The following is a 23,226-nucleotide window of genomic DNA, read 5'->3' on the forward strand; positions in this document are numbered from 1 at the left end:
AATGAATTATGAAGTGTAACGCATTCTACTCTCCGATTGGTTTGAAAGCTCAGCTAAACATAATGTGAAACTAGCTGAAACTGACAAGAGTAAAATTAGCCAGCTGAACACTTCCCATTCAAGTGTCAGTGCTGTAAATTCCAGTCTGTGCCACTGTGGACATGAAATTCTGCTGTTGCTGTCACTCTATTGTGTCTTTTAAATTTGTTTATATTTGAGTACATAAAGTATTACCCACTTATTTTACAGTTTATCATAAAAAAAAGAACCTTCAGTGACATGTGATTAACAAAGGTTTTCATTTTAATGCAAATATTTTGTACCACACTATTCTCTCCAACATGTAAAATGAGACACAAAAACAATGAAGCCAATCTTCATCCACTTGCAGCCACTACAAAAGGGTAGTACTGAGGAAAGTCGTGAATGACCTTCAGGGCTTCATTATACAGCTCCAAATCTGTGGGATAAGCAGACACAGCACACTGTGAGTCACAGATCAGGAACAAAACTTTACTCAATCAGTCTAGAGAGACGTACCAAAGGGAATGCCTTTGTCCTCTCGTAGGATGTTGTATGTGGTGGTGGTTATTACTCCTTTGCTGGACACCATACCAATGACCTCCACAATGCCACTCAGCTCTTCTTCAAGCTAAGAAAAGAACCAAATAGTTATTGAAAGTTTCTGAATGAAATTTTAAACCAGCCATTTTGCCAACACTCCACCTTCATTTTGCATTAATATTTTAATCCCCCCTGTGTTTATTGAAAGTCAACAATCTCTGCTCAAGACTTTCAATTCAGTTAAATTTATTTATATTTTAATATACTTTTAAAACAATATAGATGTAGGCAGATTAATATAATAAAGCAAAGCTACATCTTTAGCAATCAAGGCTTGGTCTGTACTCATTTGTCCAGTAATCCTTAATCCTCTTAATCCTTAATGCTCTAATTGAATTTCATTCTTGCCTGAAATAGGACATACTTCTTTCCCCTGCTAGAGTAGGTTTCTTAACAGAAAACTCATTGTTGCAGCCATGGGCAGCCCACACTGACCCCTGTAGACTGTTTTTTGTTTTAGTCTCCTTGACTCCACTGTTCTCTTATTAGTTAGCTAACATAAACTAATGTGAGTCTATCAACTGCAACCAACTACGGGTGGGCGGATATATCGAATATGCTTGATGTATCTTAACTGATTTGTTTGTTTGTTTCAATTTTTATATGTTATAAGCACAAAAGAGCACCCTTTTTAATTTCAGTTCTTTTATTTTGTCTCGTGAATTCTTGCTTTTTTTTATTGATATGCTCTTTGTTAAATGCAGTGTTGGGCAAGTTACTTTGCAAAGGTAATTAGTAATAGTTACTTCTTTAAAAAAGTAAGTGAATTAGTAACTCAGTTACTATATTCTAAAAGTAACTAATTACTTGGTAAAGTAACTATAGCATTACTTTAAAAAAAAAAGTTTAACCCTGTGGGGTCCAGGGTATAATTGGCTGTTTCTGACTACTTTTCATTTACCTCTAAATTTTACCTTTAAAAACTGTTTATCTTGGCTTGTTTGGTATCATTCTTTTCAGCACAACCTCACATGTCTGAATTTACAGTTAGTTTTTCCATTTTGGCATTCTGTATTAGCACAATAATCTAAAAATCAGACTTAAAAACATAAAATCCGAGTAGAAGAGTTACGTTTTTTTACTGTTTAACAAATCATTTTCATAACTTGAAATGCAAACAGAAATTGTACATTTTAAAAACCTATGCACAGTTTTTGCAAACAACAAAGTTAAATGCAGCTATTTACCTAAAAATGCAGCCAATGCATTTTTCTAACAACCATTTCAAACTATTCAGAACAATCAGGTATTCTGCATCAAATAAGATGGGACATAAATTATTGGTGCCTCTTCAAAATATAATTTCTGTCCACTATAAGATAAAGGCCCATATGGAAAAGAAATAGTAAAAACTTGTGATTTACTCATGAAAGTGGCCACTTTCTCATTACTTTCATATATTGTTTTAGTAAGTATCCAAAACATACAAGTTTCATTATATAATTTTTCAAGGGATCTTATATCTGTTTTCACTCTTGTATGCTTTTCATACAAGTTTCACACAAGACAGATACAAACTTTATAAGATTTATATATATTTTTTCCATATGGGCAAGCTTGCAGGTATCAGGCTTGTGATGTTCCCCACGCTCTTATTCCCATCACTGATTAAATGTGTAGTGTTGACCACGGAAAGAAACATACTGTGACTAACTACATAACTATGACAGAATAAAGTTATGAGTGCTGTATTTGGGAGGAAATCTATCTAGGAATTGATCATTAACACTGAAATCTCCCCTCATAATTACAGTCACAGCTGTATAGTTGAGCTTATCCGACACGTCGTTCAGAATACTGCAGCGACTCCCTGTGCGGGCAGGCATAAATAGAAGTGACTGTGTGATGACGATGCGGCGGCGAGCGAAGCTCCTACGCGGAGAATATGACCAACAACAACGGTACAAGCAAACAAGAGTGGTCCACAGACCAGTTGTACCACATACTTCGTACCACCAGCACCGCTCACCCTGAAACGTGTAGGCAAACTGATGCCATAAATTATGGCAGTACTCACAGGTTCGTTCAATTCTACCGTAGCGCTCTTTCCTTCTCCATCAGACACACTGAACGTTTTTCCTGTTGGGTGAACCTGGTCAAGAAAAGCAAAACTAATACTTTATGTCCTTGCTGTTAACAGAGTGGGCCAGTGCATATATGCAGGTGTAGGTTAATCCATATTTATAATTGTTAAAAATAGTTTAACTAGCACCAGCCAAAACCCACCTTTTCAACGCGCCCAACGAAGCAGACACCTCTGCCAATGTGCTGTGACAGCATAGAGCAGTTTATTCTTGGTTTAGAAGCGTCCAGTAGACTTGCCATCTTTACAGTTAGCTTCTTTCACGTTCCTGGACCTTCGACAGCGCAACACAGCGCGGGAAACGCGTAGTCCTGACCTTTAGTACAAAGGCGCAGCTCAGGCGGGCGGCTTACCCACATTACATGAAAAAACGCGGCACTTGAAATTACGGCCAAAGGGGAATACAAAACAAGCGCCTCTCATTTTTCCAAGCCATATCCGTTGTGCTCTAACATTTTCTTCCGCGGAAACGACAACGAATCATTCCGCTACATATTGCTGACAGCACGAATTTTACAAAAAAAGAACACTGATAATTTCTACGTGGACAAGGACCGCTTTAAGGTCAGTGAATTCACCGTCATAATAACTCGGGTGATCCTAAAGGGCGAAAATATGATAGAATATTCTGATATTTTTTGTAATGCTGAGCGAAGGTAACACGAACAGGAAGTAAACGAGTGGCACCAATAACTGGCAGTAAACACTAAAGGAACAAGAACTGACTTTATTAAGGCTTTCTGAATTCGACAAGTAACGATAGTAAGAGTGCCATTTTCACTTTCTATAGAGCCATGGCTGTTGTTTGGGCTCTCAAAACACGACCGAAGGGTAGACAGCGACCAGGGTCACTTTAAAAGAAATGTATCACTAATAAGTTGTGATGCATTTCTACATTCATATGCCCATGAAAACCTTAAATACGCCCGTTTGTTTAAAGTGATTCAACGTCGTTCGCCTTGGCTTTCTCTTTGACTAAATTATGTGTAGAACGGATTTGACGTTTATCGTCAGTTTTCAGAACAAAGATGTGAAGTCTCAACAAACAAGGACGTTCTGTGAACGTTTTTTTTTAGCGAAACTCCATTCTTGATAATATCAGGCAATAGTCCTGTAGAGCACCGAGACTGTAAATATGTAGTGAGATCTCAGCAGAATACACATTTCACAAGTCGTTAGCAGACTTCTGTGAAGTTAAAGAGATGCGTCTTTCAAAATGGGATTCCACACATTGGAGATACCGAATGAAATATACTGTGGTTCACTACGCATAATGTATTTTTATTTTTGTGGTTCCAATACAATGACTGGAAAAAAAATAAACTGGATTGAGACAAAACAATGGCCCAAAGATGGGATCCAGAACCGAAATACGTTACCTGCACTCACTCTTCAGCATAAAATCATTTCTTAATATATTTGTTTAATATTTTCCTGGTTGCTTCTCTAAATGTTTGCTGCAGTTCAACCAGCATAAACTTTGAACAAATGCAAGTGCAATATTTCTGTAATTTCTATTAATGAATTTATTTGTCACTAACAGATATTCACAGCACTGATCACATGAAATGTCAGCCTATAATAGTTATGGTGTAACAACACAGTGGTTTAATAGCACAGTGTGGCTGCTCAAGTCAAAGAATGGATGTTGATAAATTATATATATTATATAAAGGCAGGTAGAAAGATATATTCTGTGTGGCAGAACATCTAGGCATGGCAGAACGATAAGTGAATGACAGAACCGGATGCATATATCGTGGCGAAGTTACGGTGTGGTGTAGTAGATGTCTTTATGAGGAAGTATTTTTAGATGACTTGCTGAAGGACTCATTTCTATCTCGTGTTCTTCCTGTCACGCGGCTCCTTGAGATCTTCTGTAAACAGTGATATACCTGATATGTATGGGATACATAGTCAGACCTCTTCAATAGCAGACCATTTGACTTCAAAGTAGAAAAAAAGAACAATATTGGTTGCATTCCAATAAGAATGGATTCTGCTTTTTGGATCAGAGCTAGTTTTAAAGCCTGTGTGTTAGGGTGGACAGCTACAAGTAACAGGTATAGCCTAAAAGGTAGATCAACTGAAGGTTTTCAGTTTGAATCCAGTTTCAGAGGCTAAATGAAAAAGAAAAATTGTGTTTCTTAACATTGGAATGGGTGTGACAGCAGAGGATGCTGGGTATAGAGTGAGATAGACGCAGATGATCTGTTGTTAAAATCCCTAAAAGAGGGAGCAGCCAAAAAAAAAGAAGGCAACCATTAAGCTGGGATGAGGAATACATTTTTTTACAAGTGCAAATAGTGTACTCTGTAGTGCTATTTGTTTGCTGGAATTCATAGGTGCCAACAGAGAGACATTTATCTTTAAACAAATATTAAGGATTCTGTGCTGCTGCTCTCACACTGGTAAAAGTCACAGATAGGTACACCTTCAGGGCTGCACCAAAACACACAAAGTAAGGAACACATGACAGAATCATCAACTTGTTAAATTAGCAGCACCAAAAATAGTTAAATTTAAGCAGGTAATGCCTGTGAACTCACATGTTGGAATTCCAGACCTGGCACATCCAAACATATTTTGAGGGTGTGCTGGGAGACCCTTTTCTAGACTAAAAATTGGTACACTACCTGACTGTGGTAGAAGTGGTAGAACTTACAGATTTAAATGTCTAGTAGCAAATTCAGTGATTTCAAACAAAGAAAAAGGGGGAAACTGTCTCCTCAGTTAACTGAGTTATTCAAAGACATGGGTATATTTTTTCATGACATTATTACATTTATCACTTGCATTTGCATACCACACAAGAAACTAAAGCACAATCCTAAAACTTTTCTCAGGTTATGTAAAAACCTGAGAACATTCCTAAGGGTTCCCTGAAGCTTCTACAAAACTAACCTTCAGATAACAACCTGAAGGTTGCTGTTTCTGTTTACTGACATTTGAACTTCGAGTGAATCAGTCTGTTGTTATGCTTTCTCGACAGTAAGCATGATAAAATGAATGAATGCGAAACGTATAATGCACTGGCTCTTCATCTAACCTATTGCTTCTTCTGTTTTTGGGTTTTTCTTTACACAGGTTTATCATGTGGAGCTTGTTTGGACTGCGTAAGGACTCAAAGAAGTCAACCCCAGACAAGGAAGTAGATGGAGGATTTGTTATTGTTGGTAAGGAACATATTAAAATGAAACTATATATAAAGCTGAAGTTTACAACTTGTTTTACAAATTTTTAAGAGTTTTTCTTAGTGATGTATGGTTATCTGCACATTCACATACAGGTATGCACCTCTGACAGGAAGCACTGTAATGTTAAAATGAACTCACAACTCCAGAATGTCAAATCAAATCAAATCACTTTTATTGTCACATCACATGTGCAGGTACACTGGTACAGCACATGTGAGTGAAATTCTTGTGTGCGAGCTTCACAAGCAACAGAGTTGTGCAAATACAATAATGTAAACAAGCAAAATACAAGAATGGCTGCATTCATTCAAACTAATAAATATATGTACAATATATAATAGTATAGGCATTTCTGGATGAATGTGGTTGGAGTTGTGTGTTTTGTTCCTTTCAACCATCATCATACCCTGTAGCATGTACTGCATGACAAAAGACCAGTGGTGTTGTGCATTGCTCTTATGTAGAGCCTACACACAGTTTTACTGACTGGTGTCTCAAACTTAAATGAGTTGTGAGCCACTGCTGGCACTGTCACCTCTTGTGAGGGCCACTGTTCAAGTGGTACAAAAAGCAAACAAACAAGAAAACACCCACAAATATTTCCAAAAATGTTTTGTTTGTTGTTTTAAAATTTTAAATATTGTATAACAAGACAAAACTGCAAATGTGAACGCACAGAACGCACAATTTAGATAGATCTCTAAATTGCTCTTTCTCTCTAAGGTGCTATAGAAAGTTGTCTTCCACTAGCTTTAGGCTTTTCTGAAAGCTAATAGTGTCACATTTCAGTCTGGTTTCAAACCACATCATAGCACAGCACAAGCACTTTTAAAAGTTTTTAATGGTCATTTATTAATTACCGACTTGGGCGATTCTCACGCTTTTAGACCTAAGTGCTGAGACAGTTATCCTAATCTCTAGACTAGAGAGCTGTGTTGAGTCACTGCTTTTGATGGTTTAGATGTTATTTAACAGACAGAAGCTTTCTGTCAGGTTAATTGAGTTTTCTTCAACACCTGCTCGCCTCACTTGTGGGATCCCCCAAGGATCCATTTTTAAGTCCAATGCTCTTTTTAACTCTTAATACTCCATTAGTTTAAAAAAAAGAGAGAAAAAACAGAAGTGGTACCTTTTGGACTTCCTGACACTCACTCCTCTTTTAAATTTCATCCCCTATTGATCAGTAGACCCACAAAACCCCTATACAGAAAGTTGATTCCAGCTGTCTCATTAAAACATCTAATCCCTGATCCTGTTATCCGTACCCAGATAGTGCAGGTTTCTGGAGTCAATGTGGCTGAGGCCACTTGCTCAGCCTGACTCCCTTGACGTCCAAGTGTCTTCCCTGCTTGGCCTGATATGAACAAACCAGAGTAGCCTTGCAGGTCAGATCTTATAAGTAACACCTGTTATTGCAGCTCCCGTGTCGTTTGTGGCACTTGTTAATCTGAGTTGGTTTTAGAGGCCCATACAACAGGCCCAAGGGAAAATATTACTTGGAAAGGCTTGAGCAGCGAATCAGAGCTATTTGGACTAATATAGATTAATACTTAGATTTATACCTTTATTGTTCCACAAAGGGTCAAAAAGGGAATGTCGACAGTTTAGACTTTAATTGCAGGTTTTTATTAAAGCAGCTGGGCAGGAGCAATAAAATAATAAAAAGAAAAACATTAAAAAAAATAATCAAATCACTTAAATTCTATTAATTTAATTAACTCACTTTAAGGTTATATGCATGTTTTGTTCTTGTCTTTGAGGGGAGAGAGGTTGGTGGTGTGGTGGCCACTTCCAGCACTGAAGATGTGTTCCACTTCACTGCTCTGTGTTAATGGGAATAATCAGTAAACCAGGTTTCCTTGATAGATTCCACATCTTCTCAAAGATGGTAACAAAGCAGGTAACAGCTTGGAAGTCTTGAGAAGCTGCAACTTCCACTTAGAAAACGATGGAAGTTCAAATCCTTCTCAGAATTATAATCCAACCCTGATGATGATCATAATGATGAAATAGGGCCAAATGCAATCTGTGAGTCCACCGTGGACAAACTCCCCTTGGCGCCTTTGTTGGAATCTCCAACGGTAAACTTCTGGAATCCAGTCCTTTGAACTGCTCATCACGCAGGGCTCCGGAGACTGACCCCCAACGCCTCCAGGCATCCCAGTTTATACTTGTTATGTGCCCCACTCGCCCCACCCTTCTCTCTCTCTCTCTAATATCTATTTAACCCATCAGTTGTTTACATAAGATTCACTAATCTTCAGCCCCACCTTATCTCTCTCTCTATCGTTCTCTGTTAACATGGAAAATTTAATTACATTTGATCATTCAGTCACATATCAATAAGATTTACTTCACATTTCATTCAGTTCAGATTTTATTAGCACGTTCTTTAGCATACTCCCTTTATGTCTAAAGGCTTTAAAAATCTGTGTTTGTTAACCACAATTTACTCAACACAATATACTGAGTACAATCCCCCTTTCACTAAATCACACACTTTAAAAGTCAGACATCCAGAAATCAGCGTGTTGTGTCCTGTATGTGCTCTCATTCACTCTCTTTCTCTCTCTCTCTCACACACACACACACACACACACACACACACACACACACACACACACACACACACACACACACACACACACACACACACACACACAGCCACTCTCACATCTCTCAAGGCTGTTTCTACACAGGCTGTCAGTTAGGTCTGAGTTAGGCGTGTCTCAAAAAATCATTATTTTATTTTCTTACTTTTATTCTTATTCATCATTTTAGCCAAACTCAAACATCTTTATATTTAACTGATTATGTGCTGATCAGTACTGAGCATAATTAACTCTCAGCAAATTCACATAATTCACATCATAATTCTGTGTTTAACCCTTCCAACATTTAACACTGTTTTTCTTGTTCCAAAATATAATGATGGGTCGGCCACACAGTTCTTATCATCTCAAACTCAGACATGAGTAAAAAGGGCTGATGATGGATCAAGTCTATACACACAAAATCTAGACAACTAGAATAGACATTTCCTCTACTCAGACTACATTTCTCTACTAACAAGTTGATCAGACTTGTATTTTTTATTTGTCTTTGATTACGAATAATCATGATCTGCTTAGCTCTGTTTTAGCACTCTGACCACTTTCATCAAATTGTTATCCCCTCAGCTTTGATAGTAAAGGCAGCCAGGGGGATTTCAGTCTTTTCCAAAGTTGGCCCTGCGGGTGATTTTTGACAGCAGCTTCACATTTGATAAACAAAGAAATGCTGCTGTTAGTGCCAGTTTCTCCCAGCTAAGGATCCAGATTCAGATGACATATACCAATTAGTTACACTACATGAATGTCTTAAAGACAAAGAGAGGATGATTTCTAATTTATAAATTAGAAGTAATTTATATAATTTATAATTAATTATAAATTCAGATAAAACTGAGGTTATTGTATTTAGACCTAAAAAATCTCAGAAACACAGTGTCTAACCAGGTATTGCATTGCCTTGGCTTCTAGTAACACTATGAGACATCTTGGAGTAGTTTGTGACCAGGATAAGTCCTTTAATTTGCTTATTAAACAAATTTGTAGGACTGCTTTCTTCCATTTGCACAATATCATCCTGTTCATGCATTTTTACCTCTAGTTTGGACTACTGTAATTCTTTTTTGTTTGTTGGTTTTTAAAGAAAAACTCTCCATATAAACTCTCTGAGCAACCTTTAGTTAATTTAAAACGATACAGCAAGAGCACTGACAGGACTCGACACAGAGGCCATATTTGTCTCATTTTGGCTTCTCTTTATTGTAGTTTTTTGAAGATTGGTGGATCTCTGTCTAGCTTTACTTTTCTGTGACGGTCTTTTTGTACCAATCACGTTACTGACCTGTAATGTGACTCTGTGCTATACACTGGTCTCCCAGTTTTGCCGACTTTTAAGACCTCTTGCTGCCATCAAATTCTGAATTCCCTTATTTGTTACCTCAAAATCAGAGGTCCAGTTTTCTGAAAATCTTCTGAACGCGTTAACTCAAGAACGAGGGAATGTATGATTTAACTTTTTAATTAATTAATTAATTTGTTTGTTTTATAATTGATACCATAGCTGTTAATTGTGTTTGCTGATTATGATGTTTCATGTTCACATGCATCTTGAAAATGAGGTAAATAAATATTTATTAATGAATAGAATATATATTTTTTTGGGTGAGAAGCCTTATTTCTTCTTGTTTCTTCAGTATTTGTTTCTAGTAAACATTAAGCTGTCTGTCCTGTTTGATCTCCAGCCGAGACAGTTGAAGAACAGAGACAGAAGCTGCAAACCATGAACGTCACACAGCCCTCAACAAATGTCATAGTGCAAGCATCAAAGGTGAGCAGCATGCCACGATCACTCTTCAAGCCCTTTAACACTGAGCTTAAGCAGAAGCCTCATCGCTCGCCTTCTGATCATTTCACATTTACTTCCCAAGCCTCACTACTTTAGCATTGACTGCTTTATGTCTAATTGGGCACTTTGCTTTAGACTCTAATTATACTTGTAACTGCATGTTTGTGAATTACTGTTTGCGCCATTGTCTCACTGTACAGAAAACTGTGAGATGCATCTATTCAGAGCCTCCACATTAACACAAATGTCTGACACAACCCAGTAATCTAAATCTTATCCAGCAGAATAAGACATAAATTGAACTTCAGGGCAGAATTCGGGCAGAATGTTGCACAAAACTGGTTTCAACATTGTACACTCACAAGGAACATCTCTCCTTTTCTTCATAGTCGTCCTGCTCAACTCCAGATCCGCAGTATGACACAAAGTTCCCAGCAACTTCACACAACACGGGGACAACGATGAGACCTCGAGCAGTGGAAGCACATTCGACTCTTCCAGATCTCCTCGGGGATGTCCCCTTCACTTTGGCTCCTCATGTCCTGGCCATGCAGGCAGGATTCCCCCTCATCCCTGATATATTGCTGTCCCGGGACATAAATTATAATCTAGCCAGCTTTCAATACGACTTCACTTTAGAGAATTCTATTCTTCACAACGCCTAGTTTCTTTGAACTGCAATATTCCATAGTTCACACTATGGGGAACAGAGCTGGTAGGCTGCCATAGCTGACTTTATAACATATTGAAGAGAACAAATCAAACCTCATCTAAATGACACAAAATTAAATTAATTTAAATGTAGGGTTACTGAAATATAATGAATATATGGTCAAATTGTACTGTTGATCCCAAAAAGGTCACAGTTTTATAGGAAATGAAAGGCTTTCTTAAACTCTGTGTGTTGCTCATGGTGTGCTGCTTAACTTAAACGCAGACGGACAGTTTAGGTTGTGATTGCCTAAAACATGGTAAGACATTTTTTCAAGTTACACCCTGTAGATATAATGAAGTATAGGGTTACTGTGATTAGCAAAAGGAAAACTCCAGGTTATTACAACTCTGGCCCCATTGTCAGCGCTTCAGCTATCCCTTTGAGCAGTTAAGATCATGTTTTTTTCACCTCCATGTAGCTGTTTCCAGCCCCACGGGCTAAGGCCCAGCCAGCGGCCACTCCCCGGGCCTGGCTTCAGGGTGAGAGCCCAGAAACCTCCCCCCAAGTGTAGACTTGTTCCTTGGTTTCTTTGCTTAGACAGCAAAGAAACCAATGGTTTCTGAATTGCTCTTTATTGGTCTCCTCACCCAGGAACAATTGGGAAAGCGTATCATGGCAAATTGACCCAACCACATAGCTCCTAGGATCACGACATACAAACACCTCCACCACAATAAGATGTCGCAATTTCTGCTCTAAAATGAAGAGATTCTGTGTCTATTTTGTTTTCCTTATAAACATGCAATGACCGTTTTGTTGGTCATTGCATGTTTATAAAGTTTGCTGTACTGCATAATCAGTAAAGCAAACAGTTTGGGTTTTTTTGCTATTCTGCTGTTTTTCTTTTTCTAATTTTATTTGTTTCTTCTCTTTTGTACCAGAGAATCTGTTTGAGGCACATTGGCTCATTCCGACTGTTGGAACCGCTGCTGTAGGACATTTCTTCGTTATGGTTTTTCTTCTTCAGGAAGAAAAACCATAACATAAAATGGGTACCTCCAAGCATCCATTACCAGGCCACCTGCTGGCTGGGGCTCAAAACAGATTCCTTAAAAATCAGAGCCACTACAATTTTTGAGAAACCAGCAGTCTCTCATAAAACAGACTGCTGCTGTCTATAACTATGTAAAAGTCATTATATAGGCAGACAACAAACAGACATGCAGCAGACAGCTTGCAACCATTCACGGTTGTTGTAGAGCCATAGCTACATACCTTATATCTTTAGCCTGGATTCCACTGCAATGAAAATAGAATGGCTGCTGTTAATGCGAATGTTCGCACCATCTTCCACGTGCAGAGTTCCTGCACAACTGCCTGACAATATGTGACAGTCTAAGTGAGGACTGACATTCTGTAAAGATCGAGATACACTTTGGATTCAGGTCTCAGCACATCTGCTCTGAGACCTAAACCCACTGTTACTGGTTCCTGTGCCATAAAGGGGCAACTTCTGTCTTGGTGTCTTCCAAGAACTATCCATTATTTTGACAAAGAACTGAATGTTACATAGTAGCAGAATCCACATCACTGGTAAATTTACATCCCCATAACAACTGATGTCACTGATTCCAGTTTAGTGCTCAGCAACTCTGTGGTTCCAGGCCAGTGCCAGCTGCTTGGTGTGTTTTCTGGCACTGGATCCAGCCTTTAATATCCAGTTAAGTAAATTATCTTTGGATATGCCCAGAACTGCCTTCTTGCTTCACAAGACTAATGTCCCTATTTTTCCTCATCAACATTTTTAACATGTCAAGTTTGTTGTTGTTGTTGTTGTTGTTGTTGTTGTTGTTTTTCTTTTTTTCTTTTTTTTGGGGGGGGGGGGGTGTTGAACATTTGCATGGTGGCCCCTGTTACAAAAATGGCCTAAGTTATGAATTCGATTTTTCCTCCAAGAAAGAACTAATTTTTGTATTTGTCTGTTTGCCAACAATTCAAACACTATGAAATGTAAACCCTCGTCATGTGAGGATGTTGAACTTGGTTGAAAAGGCACTGACTTGGTCAGTAACATGGTCACTTGAACTGATTTTGAAATTCATACCCTAGGTGCAGTTACTAAAAAATCTTGAATGACTTTCAAGACCTTTAGGTCAAGCTCTCAGTGAGCTTGACCTTAAGGTCAGAGGTCAAGTTTTCTAAAACTTCAGAAGGAAGTCACCTGGGAAATTCAAATTCATACCATGGATTCATCTAATAAAACTCTCAGATTGAGTCTCTGTAACCTTAACCTCAACGTCAGATGTCAACTTTTCTGAAATTCTCTTGGGATTTTCATTATCATGGATATTTTTACTAGGAGGCTGAGAGGTAGACCTGGCAGCCCCCAGTATTTTTAATCCAGTAAATGTACATGCTAATGGTACCTTGCCTTTCCTGAGCTAGTGCACATTTTACTCTGCAAAACATCTTGTGAGCATTGAATATATGCTATACACGGGTTAATTGTATCCCACTTTTTGCATTTAAACATTCACTGCTGTAATCAGCATTAATATATTGATACTTGTACTTCAGATGTCATGAGGATTCATGCAAGTCATGGGTGACACTCAAACGTTACCTTTAGGTAAATTCATATTAAATTATCAATATGCTGAATTCACAGATGGGTTTCTACAATGGATGTAGTTTCAACATCCTGTAAGCTTTTTAACCAGTTACTGTGGAATTTTTACCAAAATCTGCCCTTGGATGTAAGTCTGACGGTGCTGATGGTGCTTGTCTGTCATTTTGCTCCAGCCTTTGTTCTCAAGGAGAAGGTTGACCCAGGGCCGGGTCTATCTGCTTCTGACACTGAGACGTTTGATTAATATCATTTTTCATCCTGCCTGTCAACACTTTCTCTCCCTGATTCCTGCTTTGTCATAAGAAAATAATCTTTCTAACTGCATTAAATGACAATATTCATTTCTTCTAATTAATTTGCTTTATACATATCTTGATTTTTCACTTTTTTAAGTTTCATTTCCCTTTATTGGATTATTTTATCTTATACTGAAATACTTTGTTACACTTAATTTCTGTTGGCTTTTGTAATTTGAGCTCCCCGTGTTGTTCACGTTTAATCTCAGAGACCGAGATTCTCAGTGATTCTCAGTCAGTCATGACTTATGTAACCCACAATGCCACTAACATGAATCTGCCTGTGGTAACATTAGCCTTAACTAAAGCTTGGTTTTAATCTTTTTGTTGTTCTTATATAATTTTTCTGGATAAAGTTTGGAACGATGTCCCCTTGCTAGAAGACATCAGTTCAGCTCTGTTGTAAATGGGTCAATATCTACAACACTGTAGAAGAGATGGATAATATCTAAAATATTTGTTTTAAAAGCCCAGAAAATAAATAAATGAATAAATAAAAATAAAAAAACGTGGGAAAGAATAGCTTTAAATTTTAAATTTTTGTACAAGAAAAAAAGGTTGGAAACATTTTTAGCCATGGAACTGGAGCATTTAGTTTTATTTGGTTTGCCTATTTTTACTCAAGCCTCATTGGATTTAAATCGTCATTTCTGTTTCATGCATGTTTTGCAGATTGTTTAAAAGGTATTTTATAAGAGTGCTATTTATGTGTTTTTACTTCTCTTGCCATCATATTCCAATCTTATATGCAATAGCAATTACAATGTTCAAGAGGGCTAAATCGCAAACTGCAACTTTTAAATATCATGAACTGTGATCTCTGTAACATTTTATTTATTTTCATTTGTTTATTTCATTTGCAATCGGTTCCTCTCAAAGGAACAAGTACATATTTATTTGATGAGTAACTCAAACCCATGCAGACTGCCTTGTTTTCTGAGATTTGGTGAGATAGTTCTTTGTGTATAGCTAGAGAACTGCCTCCACAGGTGACTACATTACATGAAAAATGTAGATTTGGATATACACTTCTTTTATATATTATCAGTTCTTTTTTTTCTTTTTTTAAAAAAAAGATGTAAATAGCAAATTTTAAAATAAGTTCATACACCAATAAAAATACTTTAAAAGGTCATTCTGATTATGATTCAGATTTCAGGATGGACTACGAACACTTGCACAATCTAAGCTCACCCAGAGACCTTTGACCCCCTTCAATCCTCACAGCTGACCTTCTTGACAGCCTCTTCACCTTTCTCAAGTTGGCAGTAATAGAAGGCATGCTAAAGAAGTTTTCATTCCTTTCTGGAGAGATACCGAACAGAAGCAGAAGTTGCATGTAGGGTTTGACGTGTTGTGTCAATCAGAATCAGAGAAACTTTATTAATCCCAGAGGGAAACTGAGTTGTCATAGCAGCAAATATACAACAAACATCACACACTCTTATAAAATGAGTGTAGAAACAGAGATATTGATAGAAGTTAATATTGATAGTCTTAAGTTAAAAGTACGTGTTTTTTGTTTTGTTTTTAATGACATTTTTGACAGTTGCTCCAACTGTTTGCTTAAATGTTACTGTAGGTTATTTTTCTACAAGCAGGCAAATGGTCATAAATTGAATGCCAAACTAATGAGAATGTGGTTAAGATTTGCAGGGCATGGCATTTCTTTCTAAAAGAGATCTTAACAGTGATATTATATTACACAAGTCAGGTCCAATACTGTATGTTAGTGCAACTAACCATGATTTTCCTCTTGCACTCAAATCAGGCTTTAACTTACAGCAAAATGTATACAAATCAAATTTCCTATGTCATTTTGTTTCTGTGTTGAGGATACCCTCTTTACTGTGAGGACATCCTTACTCCTGCATTTTACTTGTTCCAGAATCTTGTAGTGAGATGATGACAATAACATCTTCTGAGAACCTTATATTCAGTAGTTCTGAGATTAAAGTAAGCATGTTCCAATTTCTTTTTAGATTTGATTTAAAAAACAAAAAGCAAAACAAAATCAATGCATTTTTTTCAGTGAATCAATATGTAAGTTGTTTTTTCTTTTCTTGCTTGTTTGTGAGTTGTTTTTGTTCTCTGGTGTTCTGCTTTAAAATTGTTTATAGAACTCTTGATTCTATTTGATACAAAATCCCACTGTTTAATGTATTTACTGACTGTATTAACACTCATGGTGTCAGTTTTAGTCTTGTTAATGTGTCAAAGAGGCCACATCAGTTGGTAAAATGACCACTGATTTCTTTATTTCTTATTGAGTTCTACATAGTCAAAAAACTTTAGAATTTTAGTAGTATTTGATTTCTGAGTCATTTAACACTGTGTTTTAACATGAAATGTGGTTGTAAAATGTAAAGACAAAGGTTTGGAGCTCATATAGTCAGTGTTGGGAAGGTTACTTTTAAAATGTATTCCACTACAGATTACAGAATACATGCCCCAAAATGTATTTTGTAACGTATTCCATTACATTACTCAATGACAGTAACGTATTCTGAATACGTTGGATTACTTAATATATTATCATGCTTTTTACAACTTCATGAATGTACTATTGCTGTGTGATTTATTACGATTACTGAAGGTCCGCAACACCAGACTGCAGATGAGCTGCACACAGGGCTGGACTGGGACAGAAAATTGGCCCGGGCATTTTGACTAGAGACCGGCCCACCATTATAGGAAAAATCATAAAGCCTTTGAATGAAAATAAACACTGTTGTGACAGTAATGTACACTGTTCTGATGGTATATATGTATCAATCTATCAATTGTTTGTTGTAAGACTCAGATAATTATTTTTGTAAAAGTGAGACATTTTAAATGGGAATAAGAAAGTATTTCCTTGTGCCCCCCTTACCCTTTTAATGCCCTACATGGACCCCTGGCAACACTTTGCTAGACCCGCCCCTGCACAGTTACCAGCTGTCAGCTACTTAGAAAAGGATCCTGGTGTTATTTGTCTCTCAGAAACAGTTCATAACTTCCCTTCAACTCATTCATGTCACCTAAAAGGTAAACCTGTTTCTCCATCACAGCTCTGATGATTCAGTAAGGACATCTCCTGGTTTCATCTTCATGTTTCCCTCTCACCAGATAACCAAACCATATCATGACCAGCAGGTTTACAGCTGTGGCTCCAGCAAACATCAGCTGATACTAGAAATTAATATTAAATAAATTCTAACAACAGCTGATCAAGCTTAAAAGTGCTGCTGTTGTTTAGCGCGACATCCGCTGGTTTCCTCTTTCTGGCGCAAAGTGGGCAATAAATAAACAAGAGAGAAAAGCCGATCAGCTGATCATTGATCAGTTTCATGATTGAAGTAGAAACAGGAGAGGGAGGGTGAGAGGATGAGAGAAGAAGAGCCAGCTGTGCAGCATAAACACAGAATAACTCCAGCTTTGTGTCTTTTTCATTGTAGCTGAAGTCCGGGACAAACTGTTCCTTTTCACCTCAATACGAAACGCATGATATTTTCTCTGAATACGAGATGATTCCGTTTTTACGGGACAGTTTGAAACTCTAATAATTAACCTTATGAATAAAATAAAGTTCAACATCAGTAACATAGCACCCACCCAGCTGTATAGAAACTCCATCATGCTAGCTAGTACGCAGTACGAAAAAGTCAGCATAACGAAAATAAACTCCACCTAAACTTGGTTCATATCTGACCCAGATGGACTGCAGGTCATAACTTCTTACCTGAAGTTCAGTTCACGTGATACTCAGCCCGGTGGCCGCTTCGGGTCTCTCCTCTTGCCTCCCTTTTCCTTCGTCCACCTGCTGGCTTCCACCACTTGCTAATGTTATTGAATCTGTGGAAGCGCCGCGATAGCCACCACACGAAGTAACGAGTAACCATCCATCCATCCATCCATCCATCCATCTTCATCCGCTTTATCCGGGGCCGGGTCGCGGGGGCAGCAGCCTAAGCAAAGAGGCCCAGACCTCCCTCTTCCCAGCCACCTCCTCCAGCTTATCCGGGGGAATACCAAGGCATTCCCAGGCCAGCCGAGAGATATAATCTCTCCAGCGTGTCCTGGGTCTGCCCCGGGGCCTCCTCTCGGTGGGACATGCCTGGAACACCTCACCCAGGAGGCGCCCAGGGGGCATCCTTGTCAGATGCCCGAACCACCTCAGCTGGCTCCTTTCGATGTGGAGCAGCAGCTGCTCTACTCTGAGCCCCTCCCGGATGGCCGAACTTCTCACCCTATCTCTAAGGGAGAGGCCAGCCACCCTTCGGAGGAAGCTCATTTCTGCCGCTTGTATCCGCGATCTCGTTCTTTCGGTCACTACCCACAGCTCGTGGCCATAGGTGAGGGTAGGGACGTAGATCGACCGGTAAATTGAGAGCTTCGCTTTTACACTCAGCTCCCTCTTCACCACGACGGACCGGTGCAGCGTCTGCATTACTGCAGCTGCAGCCCCAATCCGTCTGTCGATCTCCGGCTCCCTTCTCCCATCACTCGCGAACAAGACCCCGAGATACTTGAACTCCTCCACTTGGGGCAGGAACTCATCCCCGACCCGGAGTGGGCACCCCACCCTTTTCCGGCTGAGAACCATGGCCTCAGATTTGGAGGTGCTGATCCTCATTCCCGCTGCTTCACACTCGGCTGCGAACCGTTCCAGTGCGAGCTGGAGGCCCTCATCCGATGAAGCCAACAGAACCACATCATCTGCAAAAATCAGAGATGAGATTCTGAGGCCACCAAAGCGAAAGCCCTCCGCCACTTGGCTGCGCCTAGAAATCCTGTCCATAAAAATTATGAACAGAACCGGAGACAAAGGGCAGCCCTGGCGGAGCCCATCACCCACCGGGAACGAGTCCGACTTATTGCCGGCAATGCGAACCAAGCTCTTGCAACGGTTGTATAGGGATCGAATGGCCCGTAGCAATGGGCCAGACACCCCATACTCCCGCAACACCTCCCACAGGACACCCCGAGGGACACGGTCGAATGCCTTCTCCAAGTCCACAAAACACATGTAGACTGGTTGGGCAAACTCCCATGCACCTTCAAGTATCCTGGAGAGGATAAAGAGCTGGTCCAGTGTTCCGCGACCAGGACAAAAACCGCATTGTTCCTCCTGTATCCGAGGTTCGACTAGCGGACGAACTCTCCTTTCCAGCACCCTGGCATAGACTTTCCCAGGGAGGCTGAGGAGTGTGATCTCCCTGTAGTTGGAACACACCCTCCGGTCCCCCTTCTTAAAGATGGGGACCACCACCCCGGTCTGCCAGTCCACAGGTACTGCCCCTGATCTCCACGCAACATTGCAGAGGCGTGTCAACCAAGACAGCCCTACAACGTCCAGAGCCTTCAGGAACTCGGGGCGGACCTCATCAACACCAGGGGCTCTGCCACCAAGGAGTTGTTTAACTGCCTCAGTGACCTCGCCCCCGGAAATTGGCGGGTCATTCCCCTCATCCCCAGACTCTGCTTCCTCCTCGGAAGACGTGTCAGTGGGATTAAGGAGGTCCTCGAAGTATTCCTTCCACCGCCTGACAAATTTCTCAGTCGACGTCAGCAGCGCTCCGCCAGCACTATACACAGTGCAGGTAGAGCACCGCTTTCCCCTCCTGAGACGCCTGACGGTTTGCCAGAATCTCTTCGAGGCAGTCCGAAAGTCTTTTTCCATGGCCTCTCCGAACTCCTCCCACACCCGAGTTTTTACTTCAGCCACTGCCCGAGCCGCATTCCGCTTGGCCTGTCGATACCTGTCGGCTGCCTCCGGAGTCCCACAGGCTAACCAAGCCCGATAGGACTCCTTCTTCAGCCTGGTGGCTCCCTTCACCTCTGGTGTCCACCATTTGGTTCGGGGATTACCACCACGGCAGGCACCAACCACCTTGCGGCCGCAGCTCAATGCAGCAGCTTCGGCAATGGAGACGCTGAACATGGTCCATTCGGACTCAATGTCCCCAGTCTCCCTCGGAATGCTGTTGAAGCTCTGCTGGAGGTGTGCGTTGAAGATCTCGCGGACTGGGGCCTCTGCTAGACGTTCCCAGCACACCCTCACTACGCGTTTAGGTGCACCAGGTCTGTCCAGCGTCCTCCCCCGCCACCTGATCCAACTCACCACCAGGTGGTGATCAGTTGACAGCTCAGCCCCTCTCTTTACCCGAGTGTCCAGAACATATGGTCGCAGGTCTGCTGATACGATTACAAAATCGATCATCGACCTACGGCCTAGAGCGTCCTGGTGCCACGTGCACTTATGGACACTCTTATGTTCGAACAGGGTGTTCGTTATGGCCAAACTGTGATTAGCACAGAAGTCCAATAACAAAGCACCGCTCGGGTTCAGATCAGGGAGGCCGTTCCTCCCAATCACGCCTCCAGGTTTCGCTGTCGTTACCCACGTGAGCATTGAAGTCTCCCAGCAGGACAACAGAGTCTCCAGGTGGAGCACCCTCCAGAGCCCAAGCCATGTGTCGAGGTGAGCCCGACTATATCTAGCCGGTACCTCTCAACCTCAAGCACTAACTCAGGCTCCTTCCCCACCAGAGAGGTGACATTCCATGTCCCTATTGCCAGTCTTGGCAGCCGGGGGTCAGTCCGCCAGGGCCTCCGCTCCTGGCCACCACCCGGCACACAATGCACCCGACCCCTATGGCGCCTCCTGCGGGTGGTGGGCCTGCGGGAGGATGGGCCCATGTCTCCTCTTCGGGCTGTGCCCGGCCGGGCCCCATGAACTAAGGCCCGGCCACCAGACGCTCGCCCTCGGGCACCCTCCCCGGGCCTGGCTCCAGGGCGGGGCCCCGGTAACCCTATCCCGGGCAGGGTAAACTGTTCCCTCGGTATCCTTTTCATAAGGGTCTTCTGAATCGCTCTTTGTCTGGTCCCTCACCCAGGGCCAATTTGCTGCTGAGTAACGACCCTATCTAAATCCCAGTAACGAGTAACGCATTCCTGGTTTTGGCATAATAACTAGGTACCGTGCTCGTTACCACAATAATAACGTAGTTACTGTAACGCGTTACTTAATAACGCGTTAGTTCCAACACTGGTTATTATTATATTTACATGCTTCCAGCTCCCATTTCTGCTCGATGACAACTCGTACTTTTCCACTCACCTTTTTCTCCCTCCTCGCGCTCACAGACACATAACGGGTATGGCAGTCCATTCTCCCTGCAGCACGGACTACAGGGAGTGCAGAATTATTAGGCAAATGAGTATTTTGTCCACATCATCCTCTTCATGCATGTTGTCTTACTCCAAGCTGTATAGGCTCGAAAGCCTACTACCAATTAAGCATATTAGGTGATGTGCATCTCTGTAATGAGAAGGGGTGTGGTCTAATGACATCAACACCCTATATCAGGTGTGCATAATTATTAGGCAACGTCCTTTCCTTTGGCAAAATGGGTCAAAAGAAGGACTTGACAGGCTCAGAAAAGTCAAAAATAGCGAGATAACTTGCAGAGGGATGCAGCAGTCTCAAAATTGCAAAGCTTCTGAAGCGTGATCATCGAACAATCAAGCGTTTCATTCAAAATAGTCAACAGGGTCGCAAGAAGTGTGTGGAAAAACCAAGGCGCAAAATAACTGCCCATGAACTGAGAAAAGTCAAGCGTGCAGCTGCCAAGATGCCACTTGCCACCAGTTTGGCCATATTTCAGAGCTGCAACATCACTGGAGTGCCCAAAAGCACAAGGTGTGCAATGCTCAGAGACATGGCCAAGGTAAGAAAGGCTGAAAGACGACCACCACTGAACAAGACACACAAGCTGAAACGTCAAGACTGGGCCAAGAAATATCTCAAGACTGATTTTTCTAAGGTTTTATGGACTGCTGAAATGAGAGTGAGTCTTGATGGGCCAGATGGATGGGCCCGTGGCTGGATTGGTAAAGGGCAGAGAGCTCCAGTCCGACTCAGACGCCAGCAAGGTGGAGGTGGAGTACTGGTTTGGGCTGGTATCATCAAAGATGAGCTTGTGGGGCCTTTTCGGGTTGAGGATGGAGTCAAGCTCAACTCCCAGTCCTACTGCCAGTTTCTGGAAGACACCTTCTTCAAGCAGTGGTACAGGAAGAAGTCTGCATCCTTCAAGAAAAACATGATTTCCATGCAGGACAATGCTCCATCACACGTATCCAAGTACTCCACAGCGTGGCTGGCAAGAAAGGGTATAAAAGAAGAAAAACTAATGACATGGCCACCTTGTTCACCTGAGCTGAACCCCATTGAGAACCTGTGGTCCATCATCAAATGTGAGATTTACAAGGAGGGAAAACCGTACACCTCTCTGAACAGTGTCTGGGAGGCTGTGGTTGCTGCTGCACGCAATGTTGATGGTGAACAGATCAAAACGCTGACCGAATCCATGGATGGCAGGCTTTTGAGTATCCTTGCAAAGAAAGGTGGCTATATCGGTCGCTGATTTGTTTTTGTTTTGTTTTTGAATGTCAGAAATGTATATTTGTGAATGTGGAGATGTTATATTGGTGTCACTGGTAAAAATAAATAATTGAAATGGGTATATATTTGCTACATTCTTTAGGGTGACGCCTGTAGCATTCAGCTTAGCACAACAACAACGAAAAAAAGGTGCTGGGCCTTTCTCAATATGTATACTTGTGCGTACTTGCGTTCTCGTGTACTCGTGATACGTCATCAGTCGGAGACCAAGTACTGTTCCAATTCGAAGTCCGCATCAAGCCGAGAACGCGAAAAAAATCCCGGATGTGTTCTCGCTCCGCCCGTTTTGTCGAGCATGCATCGGTGGTGACTTGTGTGGACTTGGTACAGCTAAATATCCCAGAATGCATTTCATCCAAAACTCAAACACGGCAATGGCGGACGAGCGGGGCTAAAAACATTTAAATATTACTCTTTCTGGGTCACAAAATACATGTACACTATTTTTATTCAATTCAATTCAATTTTATTTATATAGCGCCAAATCGCAACAAAAGTCGCCTCAAGGCGCTTCATAGATACAGAGAAAAACCCAACAATCATATGACCCCCTATGAGCAAGCACTTTGGCGACAGTGGGAAGGAAAAACTCCCTTTTAACAGGAAGAAACCTCCGGCAGAACCAGGCTCAGGGAGGGGCGGAGCCATCTGCTGCGACCGGTTGGGGTGAGAGAAGGAAGACAGGATAAAAGACATGCTGTGGAAGAGAGACAGAGGTTAATAACAGATATGATTCAATGCTGAGAGGTCTATTAACACATAGTGAGTGAGAAAGGTGACTGGAAAGGAAAAACTCAATGCATCATGGGAATCCCAATTTGTGCATGTAAATGAAGAGTCCTCTTCACACACTGAGGTTAATTATGGAGTTCCACAGGGTTCAGTGCTAGGACCAATTCTG

At 41.1% G+C, this 23,226-nt stretch overlaps 2 protein-coding genes across 3 annotated transcripts; one reads left to right on the forward strand and one right to left on the reverse strand.

The window, feature by feature from the left end:
• Positions 1-314: 314 nt before the first annotated feature.
• rpa3 (replication protein A3) lies at positions 315-2,980 on the reverse strand. The gene is made up of 4 exons (XM_085378268.1): positions 2,851-2,980; positions 2,642-2,716; positions 541-652; positions 315-460 (listed from the first exon to the last, which is right to left on the reverse strand). Exons 1-4 carry the CDS (start codon positions 2,947-2,949, stop codon positions 378-380), a joined length of 369 nt encoding a protein of 122 aa, XP_085234394.1. The 5' UTR covers positions 2,950-2,980; the 3' UTR covers positions 315-377.
• A 203-nt stretch (positions 2,981-3,183) lies between these two features.
• On the forward strand, positions 3,184-12,768 carry umad1 (UBAP1-MVB12-associated (UMA) domain containing 1). Of its 2 annotated transcripts, none has more exons than XM_085378272.1 (4): positions 3,184-3,271; positions 5,795-5,883; positions 10,196-10,281; positions 10,689-12,768. In XM_085378272.1, exons 2-4 carry the CDS (start codon positions 5,802-5,804, stop codon positions 10,962-10,964), a joined length of 444 nt encoding a protein of 147 aa, XP_085234398.1. In that variant the 5' UTR covers positions 3,184-3,271; positions 5,795-5,801; the 3' UTR covers positions 10,965-12,768. The 2 variants fall into 2 exon arrangements, with proteins under 2 accessions (XP_085234398.1, XP_085234399.1); XM_085378273.1 differs by lacking the exon at positions 3,184-3,271 and adding an exon at positions 3,433-3,469.
• Positions 12,769-23,226: the final 10,458 nt, after the last annotated feature.

Source organism: Diplotaxodon limnothrissa, linkage group LG18 (assembly GCF_057381915.1).
Source record: "Diplotaxodon limnothrissa isolate DT_005_m linkage group LG18, D_limnothrissa_male_GT1.1, whole genome shotgun sequence".
Taxonomy (NCBI): domain Eukaryota; kingdom Metazoa; phylum Chordata; class Actinopteri; order Cichliformes; family Cichlidae; genus Diplotaxodon; species Diplotaxodon limnothrissa.

Coding starts and splice junctions, on each gene's coding strand:
- rpa3 (XM_085378268.1), bottom strand. CDS start 2,949: ATGGCAAGTCTACTGGACGCTTCTAAACCAAGAATAAACTGCTCTATG. Junction 2,717..2,850: donor TCGTTGGGCGCGTTGAAAAG/GTGGGTTTTGGC, acceptor TTTCTTGACCAG/GTTCACCCAACAGGAAAAAC. Junction 461..540: donor GGACAAAGGCATTCCCTTTG/GTACGTCTCTCT, acceptor CTTATCCCACAG/ATTTGGAGCTGTATAATGAA.
- umad1 (XM_085378272.1), top strand. CDS start 5,802: ATGTGGAGCTTGTTTGGACTGCGTAAGGACTCAAAGAAGTCAACCCCA. Junction 5,884..10,195: donor TGGAGGATTTGTTATTGTTG/GTAAGGAACATA, acceptor TTTGATCTCCAG/CCGAGACAGTTGAAGAACAG. Junction 10,282..10,688: donor TCATAGTGCAAGCATCAAAG/GTGAGCAGCATG, acceptor TTTTCTTCATAG/TCGTCCTGCTCAACTCCAGA.